General features: G+C 48.5%; 2 protein-coding genes across 2 annotated transcripts; one reads left to right on the top strand and one right to left on the bottom strand.

The window, feature by feature from the left end:
* The first annotated feature begins 3,121 nt into the window (after window positions 1-3,121).
* On the top strand, window positions 3,122-5,225 carry LOC116966793 (E3 ubiquitin-protein ligase TRIM56-like). Its single transcript, XM_033013132.1, has one exon. The coding sequence runs from the start codon at window positions 3,133-3,135 to the stop codon at window positions 5,059-5,061; it is 1,929 nt and encodes a 642-aa protein (XP_032869023.1). The 5' UTR covers window positions 3,122-3,132; the 3' UTR covers window positions 5,062-5,225.
* Window positions 5,226-8,574: 3,349 nt separating this feature from the next.
* LOC116966959 (parvalbumin, thymic-like) lies at window positions 8,575-15,625 on the bottom strand. The gene is made up of 5 exons (XM_033013346.1): window positions 15,534-15,625; window positions 13,695-13,762; window positions 11,436-11,568; window positions 10,233-10,342; window positions 8,575-8,782 (listed from the first exon to the last, which is right to left on the bottom strand). The coding sequence occupies exons 2-5, from the start codon at window positions 13,753-13,755 to the stop codon at window positions 8,751-8,753; spliced, it is 336 nt and encodes a 111-aa protein (XP_032869237.1). The 5' UTR covers window positions 13,756-13,762; window positions 15,534-15,625; the 3' UTR covers window positions 8,575-8,750.
* Window positions 15,626-15,900: the final 275 nt, after the last annotated feature.

Genomic DNA, 15,900 nt, shown 5'->3' with positions numbered 1-15,900 from the left:
TGCTACATTTGGTCAAAAGCATCTTCAGGTAACGTTGGGCAGAATCTTTACTCTTCAGCCAGCATTTCTGGATGGCTGATCTCCGGGTCAGGCAGCATCTCTGCGAAATCGTTAAACTGGAAAGGGTGCTGAGAAGATTTACGAGGACGTTGCCAGGACTCGAGGTGCCTGAGATACAGGGAGAGGTTAGACAGACCAGGACTTTATCATTGTTACTTTTTTACATATTTTTTTTAAATCGCAAACCATAAGTGGGTTTTGAATTACATTTTACTCAGATGCAAGCCAAGGAATGGCATAATTGTTAGCTGTTAATTGGACATAATCAACCTCAGCAAATTGACAATATCTTTGAAAGGGAGTGGGTGTTTAAGCTGTCAGGACATTTTATTATTTGCTAAAATATACATCTCATTAACATAATGATAGAAAACTTACTTTCCCACATACCACTCGTAAGTCTGGAGATTTTTTTAATGATAAATTTAGCTTCAGAAGCGTTTTCCTTTTGCATGTGAAAACCCACTTGAGACCTATGGGCGATTTTAAAATTTTACAGCCAGAATTATCACTTCTGAAACTTTTTAGATACCAAAGGAATCAAGAAAAACCACAAATAACGCCTCACTGTTGATGAAATGCAGTGAGCAAACGTGATAATTCCCAATATATTAAATCTTGATGTTTGCACGACCAATGTTCGCGCACCACTTTAGCTGTTGTCCCTTCAGCTGTCGCTTCTCTCCTCATTTTTGGAATTCTGATGTTGGATAAATGTCTCTCACGGTTACCCTGATTTCCACAATTATTTACAGCGCAAAAATTGACAATTTTGTCGAATTGTAACTGGTAAGAAAGTACATGTTTCCTGTGTTAACAGTGTATGCCGAGGCTGCCATGTCCTCCAGACGGATTGAGCTGCTCCATGCGTCACGCCCTTTGATCCAATGAAATTACGTGCAACCCCCCTATTACCTTTTCCTTTGAGGGTTGCCTTTGGCAATTTTCAGAACGCCTTTTTAATCTCATGCTTACCTGTGCAGTTAACTGGCCTCGCAACGGGTCCACGGGTAAGTTTCCTTCTATTTTACAAACGACTCCACACGTCATTTATTCCCGTCATAAATTTTAATTGACTTTCTGCCGTCAAGTCAACGGCACAAAAGTTTGAACGCGGCAGTTACGCTTGCGCAGTGTGCTCCCACTTGCCGGCCCCGTCACTCAGCCGCGCCTGCATAGTTGGGGGAAGGTTCAACCGTCAACGGTACATGTTTGAACGCGGCCGTCTGGCCTGTGCGGTTGGGGCGAGGGTTGCCTGCCTGGAACCGCCATTTTCGCTGAGAATTGCCTCTAGCACATGTGAGTGGTTGAATATTGAACGCAGCAGTCGACGACCTGAGGTATTTGAACTCATGCAAACAGCAGTGATTTTTAAAGAATAGACGGACAATAAATTAATATTATAGTTCCCGCGAAACTACATCCCCCTCCTCTCCTCTCCCCGCCCAGCCATCTTTGTGTCCCGGGGACTCCTCCTGCAGCCGAGCCTGAAGATGCTGGATGGAGGCATTAACACACTTCCCCCTCCTACTGGCCCGTGTTCCTCACGTCCGCCGTCTCCACCACCTTGACCACCTGAGGAATTTGAACTCAAACAATCGGCAGTGATTTTTAAAGAATACTAGACAGCCTGTGGACCCGATTTAAACGGCCCGTGGACCCGATTTAAACCAGCATCTGCAGTTCATCTAGCGTCACAACGGGCCCACGGGACGTCGTGAATATTCCTGCTCTCCAGAGATGCTGAGTTAAGGGCCTGTCCCACTTGTACGACCTAATTGTCGACCTCTGCCGAGTTTGCCCTTGACGTACTCGCAGCTAGGTCGCCACGAGATCATGGGAGGTCTTTGTAACTCTTCCTCATGCTCGTGAGTGGTCTCCGTGTACTCGTGGCCTCAAGTAGGTTGCAGCGTTTTTTCCAACCTGATTTAAAAATGTCCATGAGTAATAGGTCGGCATAGATCATCCAAGTGGGACAGGGGTTTTACTCCAGCATTTTGTGTATGTCGGCGATTTAAACCAGCATCTGCAGTTCTTCCCTCGTCACAACGGGGAACCAACGAACGGGTGTATTCTCCAGAGATGCTGTCGGACCCACTGGCCTCCTCCAGCACTTTGTGCCTTGTTAGATATATTCCAGCAGGTGCCAATGTTTTGAAAGCATGTTTAGTGTGTGGCAGGAAGCTGAAGTTGGGGTCATGTTTGATGCTTGGGTGAAGTTGGAGACCAGCATGTTTAACTGTACAATCGGAGCTATCGGCACTTTTGAGAGAAAACTGACCCTGCCGGCAAACCACTCTCAAAATCACATGCACACTTCCAGTGGTCAGTTAATTCTTGCTGATTATTGATCCCATTTCCAACTACTAACTGTTTGCTGTCACCAACCTCCATGCATACTCTAAAAAAGTTGAGATCAGCTAAGATCAAAGTTGAGATCACATATTTCTTTCACCTGCTGAATTTGCTTATAGGCGTGACCCACTTAGGCGATTTTTAAGGCGAATGTCAAGTCACTGGCAGTCGCCTGTAAAACCGGCGACTAGAATGACAACTGTCAGAGTGGAACACACACACACACACACATCGCTTCCTTCACCAGCCCGCATAGTCTCCTGCAGTCGCCTAAAAAGTCACCTAAGTGGGACAGGCCAATTAGGAAGTATATTTTCTAATGATACAAATGGATGTCTTTAAATCTTCGAGATTAAGATGCCCGGCAACTCTCCCCCAACTGCGCGGGCGTGGCTGATGGGGTTCAGATCGCCAAAATACTTCCGTGTGTACTTGTCCGGTATCACAACGGGGATCCAACAGGTCCACGGGGCGTCTGGTGTGAAAATAAAACACTCTTGAATCGCGGACCTGTATTTTAAGACCCAAACTTTCTGTGAGCAAACTTCTCATAGTCAGTGTGGAAACAGCTGTTTCCCTCCTGCCTGTGCTTTGTCCATATCCCTCCAAACCTGCCCTATTCATGTACCTTTCTAACTGTTTCTTAAAATGTTGGGATAGTCCCAGCCTCAACTATCTCATTGTGTCCTCTGATCTGTTGCAGATTGTGTCCACATCATGGCCATGTCGGGGGATATTACAGATCAGATACAAAACGATCTATTAAACTGCAAGATCTGCCTCAGTTGGTTCACACAGCCCAAGATGCTGCCTTGTGCCCACACCTACTGCCAGGGGTGCCTGGAGAAGATGGTTAGGTCAGACCGGAAGGTGCAGTGCCCGGAGTGCAGGGAAGTGTTTGACGTGAGAGGTGGCGTCAGCAAACTCAAGACCAACTTTCACATTAACAGTCTGATGGATATCATCAAGAGCAAGGAGAACGAGAAGGTGGTCTGCAGTTGGTGCGCGACAGCTGGTCTCAGCGAGATTGCCGCCATGGCTCGGTGTAAAACCTGCCTCAAGTGCCTCTGCCCACCTTGCAAGCTCACCCACGGGACTGCCAACCCACGCCACGTGCTGGAGGATCTGCCTGCTCACGGCGCCGGCCTTTGCGAGGCAGAGACAAAGATGCAGAAGATGATCTACTGCCAGAGCCACCCAGGAACCCTGGTGGACCATCTCTGCAACACCTGCAACAGCATGATCTGCAGCAGTTGTTCCTCGCACGCCCACGCCAAGCACTCGAAGGTGTCCCTGGTCAAGGCAGGGGCCACAGAGAGACCCACGGTGATGAATCTCATGGAGAGACTGAAGACTGACATGCAGTCGCTGGTCCAACAGGAAGACGATATTATCCAGGAAATGGAGGGGATGAAGGCGACGGAAAGATCTCTGATATCTATGATAGAGTGCACCCTGGCCGAGGTAACAAATAACTTGATAAAACATGGCGACACCATCAAGGACACGCTCTCCAATTACGTCAGGGAGCAGGAAGAGTTGTACAAGGTCGCACGAGACGATCTGCAGCTCAAGATCAAGAAGGCAAAGGACACCAGGGAATTTTCCCAGGGGGTCCTGGATTCCGGTAAAATGAGGGAAATAGTCTGCCTGCGGTCCGTCGTGGAAGACCAGATCGATGGACTCCAAGCGCCGAGGGTCCCAGACAACAAGAAGACCCGCCCCAGCCTGACCGTCAACGAGTCGCTCAAGAGCATACTGTCTCACTCCAACCTTTTCAGCGTCACCTTTGGCGAAGACTCGGCCCCCAAGAACCCGCCGGCCTTCGCGCCACTTCCCCAACTTAAGCAGAGGGCGCGGAATCTACATTGCTTCGAAACGGAGCTGGGTGGTGACGTGCGTGATCCGAAGCTGACGGGCGTCAGCATCTCCAGCAACGGCATCGTGGTGGCGGATGAGGACAATTCCCTTCTGAAATGCTTCACCAACTACGGGCACCTCACTGCGACCATCTCACTGCCGGACGATGATGACAAACCATGCAGTGTTGCCATCTTTGATGACACCATCGTCTGCTCGTCTCGGAACCAGCTGTACATGCTGGACATGGACGGGACTTTGCTGAGGAAGCTTTTCCTCCGCGGCTCCGAGTCCGTCTACCACCTTGCCGCCTACAGTGATGAATACGTGGCTGTGAGTGAGGGGTCCATGTGCTCCCTCTCCCTGTACGACATCAACGGGCAGGTGGTCGACATGGTGCAGCCGTACGGCTACGAGGGGGGGCGCTTCCTCTTCCTCGCCGTCAACAGCGACGAGCGGTTCATCGTGGCCGACTGCGGCAAGAAGTGCATCCTGATCTTCGACAGAGATGGCTGCGTCTTGGCCAACTGGGACCAGGTCACCATGAACGGAGTGGGCCGGGCGTTCTATCCCTACAGCATCTGCACGGATGAAGCCGATAACATTCTGGTCACCGAGCGGAACCGGATCCTCTTGTTTTGGCCCGATGGGGACTTCAGGGAGGAGCTGCTGACCACTGCCAACGGCCTTCACAAACCACGCGTAATCACCATCGACAATTGCAACAACCTGGTTGTCACCCAAGGCAACGGGTTCATCACCGTGTACCAGCTGGACCTCTCTTAATGCATCGGTGACAGGAGCACAACTAGGCCACTCAGCCCATCGTCCACTCCGCCCTTTGATCTCTCATTCACTCCCAACCCCTTCTAACCTCTCCCCATCACCCCAGACATCGGTACTAAACAGGAATATACAGTATCTGTCTCTGCCTTGAAAATAACCTTTGACGTAGCCTCCACAGCCTCCTGTGGTGCAGCGGGTATCGAGTTTGCACGTTCTCCCTCCGACCGCGAGGATTTCTTCCCACATCCCAAAGACACGCGGGTTTGAGGGTTAATCGGCCCTCTGTAGATTGCCCCTAGTGTCGGGAGTGGATGAGAATTTGGGATAACATAGAACTAGTGTGAACATGTGATCGATGGTCAACGTGGACTCAGTGCTTTCATTGACATGGGCAGGCATGTGGATATGCAGGAAATTGAGGGATATGGACCATGTACAGGTAGATTAGATATATAGACCATGTACAGGTAGATTAGTAGATTTTGGCATTATATATTTCGGCCATCAACCCTGCCTTCCATGGCAATGAATTCCACAGATTTGCCACCCTCTGACTAAAGAAATTCATCCTCATCTCCTTCCTTTTATTTGGAGGCTGTGGGCTCTGCTCCTTGATACTCCCACTAGTGGAAACATCCACTCTGTACAGGCCTTTCACTATTTGGAAAGTTTCAATGAAGTCCCCCCCCCCCTCCCACCCACATCATTCTAAACTCCAGCGAGCACAGGCTCAGTGCCATCAGACCCTCATCATACGTGAACCCACTCATTTCTGGGATCATTCTTGTAATCCTCCTCTGGACCCTCCAACGCCTCCACATCCTTCCTTGGATGCGGGGTACAGAACTGCTCACAATACTCCAAATGCGGCCTGACCCGCGCCTTCTAGAGCCTCGGCATTACCTAGTCAGTGACTGTGCTATGTTAGGGAACGGTCCTTGACATCCAGGCTATATTCTGACTCTTGACTCTAGCAGTCTACCTGTGCACAGGATATTTTTAAGGCAGGTTTTAAGATAGACAGTTCTCGATTAGTACGGATGTCGAGAAAGCAGGAGAATGGGGATGAGAGGGAGTAGACTCGATGGGCAGAATAGCCTAATACTGCTCCAGCGCAGCAATAAACTGCGGGTGCTGCCTATGCGGAATTTGCACCATCTCCCTGTGACCGCGTGGGTTTTCTCTGGGTGTTTCCTCCCATATGCCAAAGACGTACGGGTTTGTGGGCTAATTGGCTGCTGTATATTGCCCCTAGAGTGTGGGACATAGAACTAGTGTCGACGCGGTCTCGGTGGGATGATGGACCTGTTTCCATGCTGTATCTCTAAACTTTAAACATTCCAGCATTCCAGTTTTTGTAATTTAGCCATTAGTTTAAAATCAGCTTAAAACTGCATTGCTCCTGTGTTTTTGATGGCGGTGGCTATCTCCTTACTCTTCACCGTCCCATTGTACTAAAGAGCTGAGGGTTCACCGCAGGTAGTTTGGAGTTCACCATGGGATTGCTGGAGAGATCATTCATAGGCATTATTCATCCACTTAGGATTCTTGAGGACCAACATTACCAACTATAATGATAGCACGGTTAAAAGATGTAAATCAAGTAGCTAACATTTAATAAGCTTTGTAAAGAGATGTAGGGCAGCTGCCTCACAGTGCCAGAGACCCGGGTTCGATCCCAATGACGGGTGCTGCCTGTGCGGAGTTTGTACGTTCTCCCTGTGACCGCGTGGGTTTTCCCTGGGTGCTCCGGTTTCCTCCCACATTCCAAAGACGTGTAGGTTTGTCGGTTAATCGGCTTTTGTGAATTGCCTCCAGTGTGTAGGATGCGAAACTGGGATAACATTGAACTCTAGGGGACTTGATGGACTGAAGGGCTTGTTTGCACACTGTATCTCTAAACTAAACGCAATATTAGCGATTATTGACCAAGTCTTGGTTAAAGTCCACATTGCAGTTTGATTAAGAGTCTCGACCCGAAAAGTCACCAATTCCTTTTCTCCAGAGTGGTGTCTGACCCGCTGTTACTCCAGCTTTTTGTGTCTCTCTTTGATATTTGATTAGCTCTAAAGCATAGCAGTTACCAATTAATCTAATCATATTTGTGATATATGTTTATAGTGTGAGTACAAGAGCTTATCAAAATGTCGTTTTCATACAAGCTAAAAAAAACTAATCATTCCATTCGATCCAATCTCTCGTTTGCCTCAATGTGCTCTTTCGTTGCTGTAATTAAAAAAATAAATAGTCTTTTATAAAGTTCGTTAACATCAGTGTGTTTCCTGTGAGTTTGTATAGAGTGGTGACATATCTACACTGGCTGTGTCCATCTGCCTCGGGCTGCTACATTTGGTCAAAAGCATCTTCAAGTAACATTGGGCCGAATCGTTACTCTTCAGACAACATTTCTGGAGGACATGGATGGCTGATCTCTGGGATGGCAGCATCTCTGCAAAATCGTTAACTGGAAAGGGTGCTGAGAAGATTTACGAGGACGTTACCAGGACTCGAGGTGCCTGAGCTACAGGGAGAGGTTGGACGGGCTCGGACTTTATTACCTGGAGCACAGGAGGATGAGGGGTGATCTTATAAGAGGTGTACAAAATCATGAGAGGAATGGATCTGGTAGACGCACTGGGTCTCTTGTCCAGAGTATGGGGGAATTGAGGACCAGGGGGCATAGGTTTAAGGTGAATGGGAAATTATTTAATAGGAATCCGAGGGGTTACTTTTTCACACAAAGGATTGTGGTTGTATGGAACGAGCTGCTGGAGGAGGTAGTTGAGGCAGGGACTTTCCCAACGTTTAAGAAACTTAGTTATATGGATAGGTACACAAAAATGCTGGAGAAACTCAGCGGGTGCAGCAGCATCTATGGAGCGAAGGAAATAAGCAATGTTTTGGGCCGAACCCCTTCTTCAGTTATATGGATAGGACAGGTTTGGAGGGATATTGACGAGTGAAGTGGGGGCAAGTTGGGCCGAAGGACCTGTTTCCACGGTGTATCACTGACTATCATTGCAAGCAGCCAAAGACATCCCACCCCTTATTCTCAAGGACCAAAGTCATGGTGCAGCTCTTTGGTCAGGCCGCATTAGGAGTACTGCATGCAATTCTGGAAGTGAAGGCTTTGGAGATGGTGCAGAGGAGGTTTTCCAGAAGGCTGTCTGGATTAGAGGACTTCAGCTACAGGGTGAGGTTGGACAGACTTGCATTGTTTTCTCTGGAACGTCAGATAGTGTGGGGAGACTTGATAGAAGTTAGTAAAATTATGAGAGGCACAGATAGAGGAGACAGTCAGTACCTTTTTTTCCCAGGGTAGAAATGGCTAACACTTGAGAGCAGAGAGAGGGAGTTTAATGGAGATGTGTGGGGTAAATTTTATTGTCTGAAATGCCCGTTTTCTGTGCACTTCACAGGAGTAATGTAATTTCTCCTCATCTCATTTCTAAAAGAACGTCCTTTAAAGAAGGAGTGGAATACTCTTCTATGTTCTAAAACAAAAGCAGACAGTGGTTCACAAAGAGATTTTATTGCTGTTACTTGACTGAATCCAGCAGTGACAATCCATCGGGTGCAACTCAACGACACAGGATTTGACGCTGATCGATTTGAAGAATTCCAGGTATTTTCCATTGTTTCCAGAGGTGGGTTTGGGAGCGACAACTTGAAGGGAATCTTCATCCGATTTATCCTTGCGTACTTATCAGACTCAGGAATTCTGCAGGTTCAGAACAGCTGATGTCAGCATTTTGAGGTTACTTTCCATCCTACACAAACAATCTGCTGGTAACATTTTCACTAAAAGGGTGGTGGGTATGGAACGAGCTGCCGGAGGATGTAGTCTAGGCAGGTACTATTGCAATGTTTAAGAAACAGACAGGTACAGGTTTAGAGGGGTATGGGCCAAATGCAGGAAGGTGGAACTAGTATCGATGGGACATGTTGGCAGGTGAGGGCAAGTTGGACCAAATGGCCTGTTTCCACACTGAGACTCCTAGACTATGACTATGATGTGACTTGGGTGGGGGTAGGGGGGTAGAGAGAGAGAGAGAATGCCAGGGTTATTCGAATTCAAAGAAATCAAGATTATTATCACTGGGTTGAAAGCTGCCCAAGCGAAATAAGTGATGCTGTTCCTTCACTGACAATGGAGGAGGCCTAGGACAGAAAGGTCAGTGTGGGAAGGGGAATTAAAGTGTTTGGCAACAGGGAGATCAGGTAGGTTCAGGCGGACTGAGCGAAGGTGTTCAGCGAAACGATCGCCCAGTCTACGTTTGGTCTCGCCAATGTATAAGAGTCCGCATCTTGAGCAACAGATACAGTAGATGAGGTTGGAGGAGGTCCAAGTGAACTTCTGTCTAATCTGAAAGGACTGCCGGGGTCCCTAGACAGAATCGAGGGAGGAGGTATAGGGACAGGTTTTGCATCTCCTACAGTTGCAGAGGGAAGGTACCTGGGGTGGGGGTGGTTTAGGTGGGAAAGGATGAGTTAACCAGGGAGTTGCGGTGAGAAGGTCTCGGTGGAAGGCGGAAAGGGGTGGAGCTGGAAAGATGTGACTGGTGTTGGGATACCGTTGGAGGTGGTGAAAATTTCAGAGGATTATGTGTTGTATGCGACGGCTGATGGGGTGAAAGGTAAGGACAAGGGAGGCTGTCTTTGTGACGGGGAGGGGGAGCAAGGTCGGAGCTGCGGAGTACAGAGGAGACACGTGTGAGGGCCTCATCAATGATGGTAGTAGGTAACCCCATTTCCCTAAAGAATGAGGACTTTACGAAAGTCCTGGTATGGAACACCTCATTTTGGGCGCAGATGTGGCTTAGACGAGGAATTGGGAGTAAGGGAAATAGTCTTTACTTAGAGATACAGCACGGAAACCGGCCCACCGTGTCCGCGCCGACCTGCGATCCCCGCACACTAACACTATCCATCACACACAAGGCACAATTTACATTTATATCAAGCCAATTAACCTACAAACCTGCACGACTTTGGGAGGAAACCGAAGATCTCGGAGAAAACCCGCACAGGTTATGGGGAGAACGTACAAACACAAACACCCATAGTCAGGTTTAAACTTGGGTCGCTGGCGCTGGGAGGCAGCAGCTCTACCGATGCGCCACTGTGCTGCCCAAATACAGTGAGGCATTTTTAAATGTGTGTAAACTTACCACCGCAATCAATCCTGCCGTCTCCATCTACATCTCCAGCGGAGACGAAACTGTCCATCTCAGCGTCACTCAACTCTCGGGCTTCTGGACAGAAGTACCGTAGGAACAGCCTTTAACGTAAAGAGGAGTCCATCACTTTAGTTTAGTCTATTGCCACGTGTACCAAGGTGCAGTGAACTGCTCTTTCGTTGTGTGCTATCCAGTCAGAGAAAGGACTGTACATGATTACAATCAAGCTGTCCACCGTGTACAGTTACTGTGTAATGCAGGTGAATGTTCCCTGTAACATTTTCCCTGCACAGGGCGGCACAATGGTGCAGCGGTAGAGTTGCTGCTTTACAGCGCCAGAGACCCGGGTTCGATCCCGACTACGGGTGCTGTCTGTACGGAGTTTGTACTTTCTCCCCGTGACCTGTGTGAGTTTTCTCTGAGACCTCCGGTTTCCTCCCACACTACAAGGACGTGCAGGTGTGTAGGCTAACTGGCTTGGTATAATTGTAAATTGTTTCTAGTGTGTGAAGGATAGTGTTAATGTGTGGGGATCAATGGTCGGCGCAGGCTATGTGGGCCGAAGGGCCTGTTCCCGCGCCGTAAAGATTTCCAGCTGCTAATCTTATAACAGAACACACAATACAGAAATAGGCCCATCGGCCCATCATATATGCACTGACCATGATGTAAATCTTACTAATCCCATCTGCCTGCATAAGGTCATAAGAAATAGGAGTAGAATTAGACCATTCGGCCCATCATGTGTACTCTGCCATACAATCATGGCTGATCTATCTCTCCCTCTGACACGTGTACTAATCAAGAGTTGGATGGTCCTTATCCCTCTACTGTCTGCCTGTTCAGACATCTGTCTAAATGTTCCTTCTAACATTGATATCTTATCTGCTTCTACCAACTCACCTGGCAGCGCATTCGAGGTACCAACCTCTCTCCGCGACAAATATTTGCCTTGCAAATCTTCTTTAAACTTTCTCTCTCTCAAGATTCAAGATAGTTTATTGTCATGTGTCCCAGATAGGACAATGAAATTCTTGCTTTGCTTCAGCACAACAGAACATTGTAGGCATAAATACAGAACAGATCAGTGTGTCCATATACCATTGAATATATATATATATTCACTTTAAACTCAAACTCAAGCTCCAGAGATAATGCCCGCGGAGGTTTAGAGAGCAATGAGGAGTTGCTTACTTGAGCTCACTCGTCTCAATGAAGCCACTCCCGTCCTCGTCGATAATGCCGAAGATTTTCCCCATCTCTTCCGAAGATTTCTTGGCGAGACCAGAGGTCTGGGAAAATCTCTTGAGGTGGAAGGATCCTGGAGCTGGAACAGGGCAGAGTTGTCAGCGGGAGAATACCGTCTTGGAAGAAATATTGGCCAAGTGTGAGCGAGGGGAGGGGGGGGGGGGGGGCTCGGAGTTTAGAAATGGTGGCGCAGAGCTTAGTGCTCCAAGGATGCGCCGTGGAACAGAACGAAGAAGAGCCCGGTGGTGGGGAGCTGGGAAGCCGCCGCGCTTGGCCCTGAAGAACAAGGAACAAGGGAGCCGCTGGTGATGACAGAGTTTAGGTAAGGGACAGAAGTTTAGGGGTAATATGAGGTGGAACGTCTTTACTCAGAGAGTGGTAGCTGTGTGGAATGAGCTCCCAGTGGAAGTGGTGGAGGCAGGTTCGATTTTATCATTTTAAAAATCAATTGGATAGGTATATGGACGGGAAAGGAATGGAGGGTTATGGTCTGAGTGCAGGTAGATGGGACTAGGGGAGAATAAGTGTTCGGCATGGACTAGAAGGGCCGAGATGGCCTGTTTCCGTGCTGTAATTGTTATATGGTTATATGACGGACGCGAGGAGTGGGCCGGGTGGGAGAGATACAGCACAGAAACAGGCCCTTCGGCCCACCGAGTCCGTGCCAACCAGCGATCACCCGCACATTAACACTGTCCTACACACACACACACACACACACACACACTAGGGACAATTTACATTTGCTGCACAACAAGTCAATTAACCGACAGTCCTACATAGTGTGGGAGGAAACCCACGGGGAGAAAGTACAAACTCCGTACAGGCAGCACCCGTGGTCGGGATCGAACCCGAATCTCTGGCGCCTTCGAAGCAGTATCTCTACCGCTGCGCCACCGTGCCGCCCATTGCCTCCAGCACCTGCAAGGACAGCTACATGAGGCGCCCACCCCTCCCTCCCTCCCCGGGCCAGTCGAGGGTGACGGAGGAGGCCCTACAGCAGCCTGGGGCTCGTCTTGATCGGGAGCCGCTCCAGTACATCCAGCGCTTGGACCGGACTTTGGACCCAAAATATAGCGACTCGTGCATGTGTGATCTATGTAGAAATAATGTAATTCTGCAGAGCACACATTGCATTAAAGCACCATTGAAATTGCTGTTGCCTCGCAAGTCCAGGGTTGGATACCAAGATAGGTACAGTTTGCGCGGAGGGACTGGGGCTGGCACAGACCTGGTGGATTGAATGGCCTCCTTCAGTGTTGTGATACATCAATTGAGGAATTAGATTATAGAGATACAGCGCAGAATCTCGAAACCCGCACATCTTTGTGTGTGTGGGGGGGAAACTGGAGCACCCAGAGAAAAAGCTGGAGTAACTCAGCAGGACTGGCAGCATCTCTACAGAAAAGGAATGGGTGATGTCTGAAGAAGGGTCTCGACCCAAAACATCACCCATTCCTTCTCTCCAGAGATGCTGCCTGTCCCGCTGAGTTACTCCAGCATTTTGTGTCTATCTTCGATTTAAACCAGCATCTGCAGTTCCACCCTTCACTGTTTGCACGCTCTCCCTGTGAGGAGAACCGCGTGGATTTTCCTCTAACCCCCAAATTTGTTGGTAGCGACTATAAATGACCCCCTAGTGAGGGCAAATGGCAGAAAGATTCACTAGCAAATTGCTGGGCAAGTGTCAGGAGAATGGGGTTCGGAGGGAAAGATAGATCAGCCATGATTGAATGGCAGAATATACTTGATGGCCTAATTCTGATCCAATGTAGCATCAACCACAGAGAAACAAGGAGAGTTGCTTTTCTAGGGGCTGGCATATAACTGATGGATTGAATGGCCTTCTTTTACATCAATTAAGGAATTAGATTATCGAGCTACAGCACGGAAATAGTTCCAATGAATTTCGAACCTGCACATCTTTGTATGGGAGGAAACTGGAGCACCCAGAGAAAACCTGCGGGGAGAACGTACAAACTCCGTACAGACAGCTCCCGGGGTCAGGATCGAACCCGGGTCTCTGGCGCAGCGAGGCAGCAACTCTACCGCTGCGCCGCCACCGTGCGGATAAGGTGACTTATGGAAGCGATCCCTAACGAGGATCAGTGACTCGGGGTTACGCACAGATGGCACCAGGACTCCGTGAAACCAAGGGCAGGAACGAGAGCGGAATATGGAGGATTGTGTGGAGAGTGAGATTACCGTTGCACTCGGCGAGGGCAGCCGCCACATCTCCTGCGACGAGGAAGTCCGTGATCTTCATCGTAAACCTGTTGAAAAGCAGTGATCAGGCTCATTGTGTCTGGAATGAACTCCGCAACATTTAATTTATTTAATATATATATATCATTTACAAAACATAGAAAATAGGTGCAGGAGTAGGCCATTCGGCCCTTCGAACCAGCACCCCCATTCAATATGATCATGGCTGATCATCCAGAATCAGTAGCCCGTTCCTGCTTTCTCCCCATGTCCTTTGATTCCGTTAGCCCTAAGAGCTAAATCTAACTCTCTCTTGAAAACAGAGGTGGCAGGATAGCACAGCATGGGGTCAGGTCCTTCAGCCCACAATGTCCTGCCGAACATGATGCCAAGTTCAACTAACCTCCACTGTCCGCACCTGATCCATATCCCTCCATTCGTAAGTTCATAAGTGATAGGAGCAGAATTAGACCATTCGGCCCGTCAAGTCTACTCCGCCATTCAATCATGGCTGATCTATCTCTCCCTCCTAACCCCATTCTCCTGCCTTCTCCCCATACTAATCAAGAATCTATCTCTGCCTTAAAAATATACGTTGACTTGGCCTCCATAGTCTTCTGCAGATCCACAGGTCCACCACCCTCTGACTAAAGAAATTCCTCCTCATCTCCTTCCTAAAGGAATGTCCTTTAATTTTGAGGCTGTGCCCTCTGGTCCTAGACTCTCCCACCAGTGGAAACATCTTCTCCACATCGACTATATCCAAGCCTTTCACTATTCGGTAAGTTTCAATGAGACCCCTCCTCATTCCCAGCATATCCATTGAATACATTTCTCTAAACTCCTGACAATCCCTCAGGATTAGGCCATTCGGCCCTTCGAACCAGCAGGTGGGTGTATGGAACGAGCTGCCAGAGGAGGTTATAGAGGCAGATACTAGAACAGCATATAAACGGTTGGACATGGATTGGAATGGTTTAGAGGCATTTGGGTCAAACGTGGGCAAGAGGGACTAGCGTAGATGGGGCATCTTGGTCGGCATTGTCGAGATGTGCCAAAGGGCCTGATACCAGACACTGTGCGACTCGATGACTCGAATCAGTTACTGACTCCCACATCAAGATCTCTCTGCTACTCCCCAACGAACATCCCCTGGTTCATTGAAAATCAGACACTGGGTAATCTTGAAACAAGATCAGAAAATGCTGAGAAATACTCAGCAGGTCGGGCAGCATCCATGGAAAGAGAAAGGGCTAAGCTTTCGGATCGGCGACTGGTTTAACTCTCCCTCTCTGATGTTTTCCCCGTCAGAGTTCACCATTTGTAAAAAAATAAAAAACCTCTCTCGCCCGTAAGGATGATGGTGGAAACTTTGGGCGACCTTGTCTTTCTTTGAAAAATCGGCAAATGAATCTGAAGACAAAGTGAATCTTCAAACATACAAGTGTTTAAGAAGGAACTGCAGATGCTGGAACAATTGAAGGTAGACAAAAATGCTGGAGAAACACAGGGGGTGAGGCAGCATCTGTGGAGCGAAGGAAATAGGTACTCCATTCAGGTCAAGACCCTTCTTCAGACTCAGACTGACCCTTCTTCATTCTTCGAATGGAACACCCATTCCTTTGCTCCATAGATGCTGCCTCACCCGCTGGGTTTCTCCAGCATTTTTGTCTACCTTTAAACAAACAATGTGTTTTTCCCCCACACAAAACTCACACTGTCTTCCATTGTTAATACCCGCACAGTAATCCCATTCGTTCATTCAGACCATCAACAGCAAACAGCGAAATGGTACATTTTTCAGCCGGTGAAACAAAAAGAAGTTTGAATAGTACTCACTCTCCTGCTAGAACTGTGTGACTGAGGTTAGGTGGCCGGGACTTGTGTCTCCTCTGTTCACACCGTTGCCTTTTATATCTAGAAGGGGCTGCCACTGTTTTTAATGGCAATTATAAGCAGGAGGAGTCCAGAACCATGTCAACAATTGAGTCCGAGATTAGACTTCACTCTGTTTACACTGAAGACAAAGCTGAACGGGATTGAGTTTTGAGGGAACTTGAATGGGAGGGGGTTCCCTGCTTCCACCAGCAGCTTTATGGATTATACTACCAAGCAGGAGATAGGCACAGAAAAGCTGGAGTGAAGGGCCTGTCCCACTTACGTGACCTTTACAGGCGACTGCCGGCACCCGTGATAGGACGTGAGA

The sequence above is a fragment of the Amblyraja radiata genome, chromosome 38 (genome assembly GCF_010909765.2).
Source record: "Amblyraja radiata isolate CabotCenter1 chromosome 38, sAmbRad1.1.pri, whole genome shotgun sequence".
Classification (NCBI taxonomy): Eukaryota; Metazoa; Chordata; class Chondrichthyes; order Rajiformes; family Rajidae; genus Amblyraja; species Amblyraja radiata.
This window is presented reverse-complemented; position numbering and strand designations above follow the sequence as displayed.

Excerpts from the sequence above, each read along its gene's own strand:
- LOC116966793 (XM_033013132.1), top strand. The coding sequence starts at position 3,133 with ATGGCCATGTCGGGGGATATTACAGATCAGATACAAAACGATCTATTA.
- LOC116966959 (XM_033013346.1), bottom strand. The coding sequence starts at position 13,755 with ATGAAGATCACGGACTTCCTCGTCGCAGGAGATGTGGCGGCTGCCCTC. Across the intron at positions 11,569-13,694 it reads TGCCCTCGCCGAGTGCAACG|CTCCAGGATCCTTCCACCTC; the intron begins GTAATCTCACTC and ends GCCCTGTTCCAG. Across the intron at positions 8,783-10,232 it reads CGGCAGGATTGATTGCGGTG|AATTCCTGAGTCTGATAAGT; the intron begins GTAAGTTTACAC and ends CTGAACCTGCAG.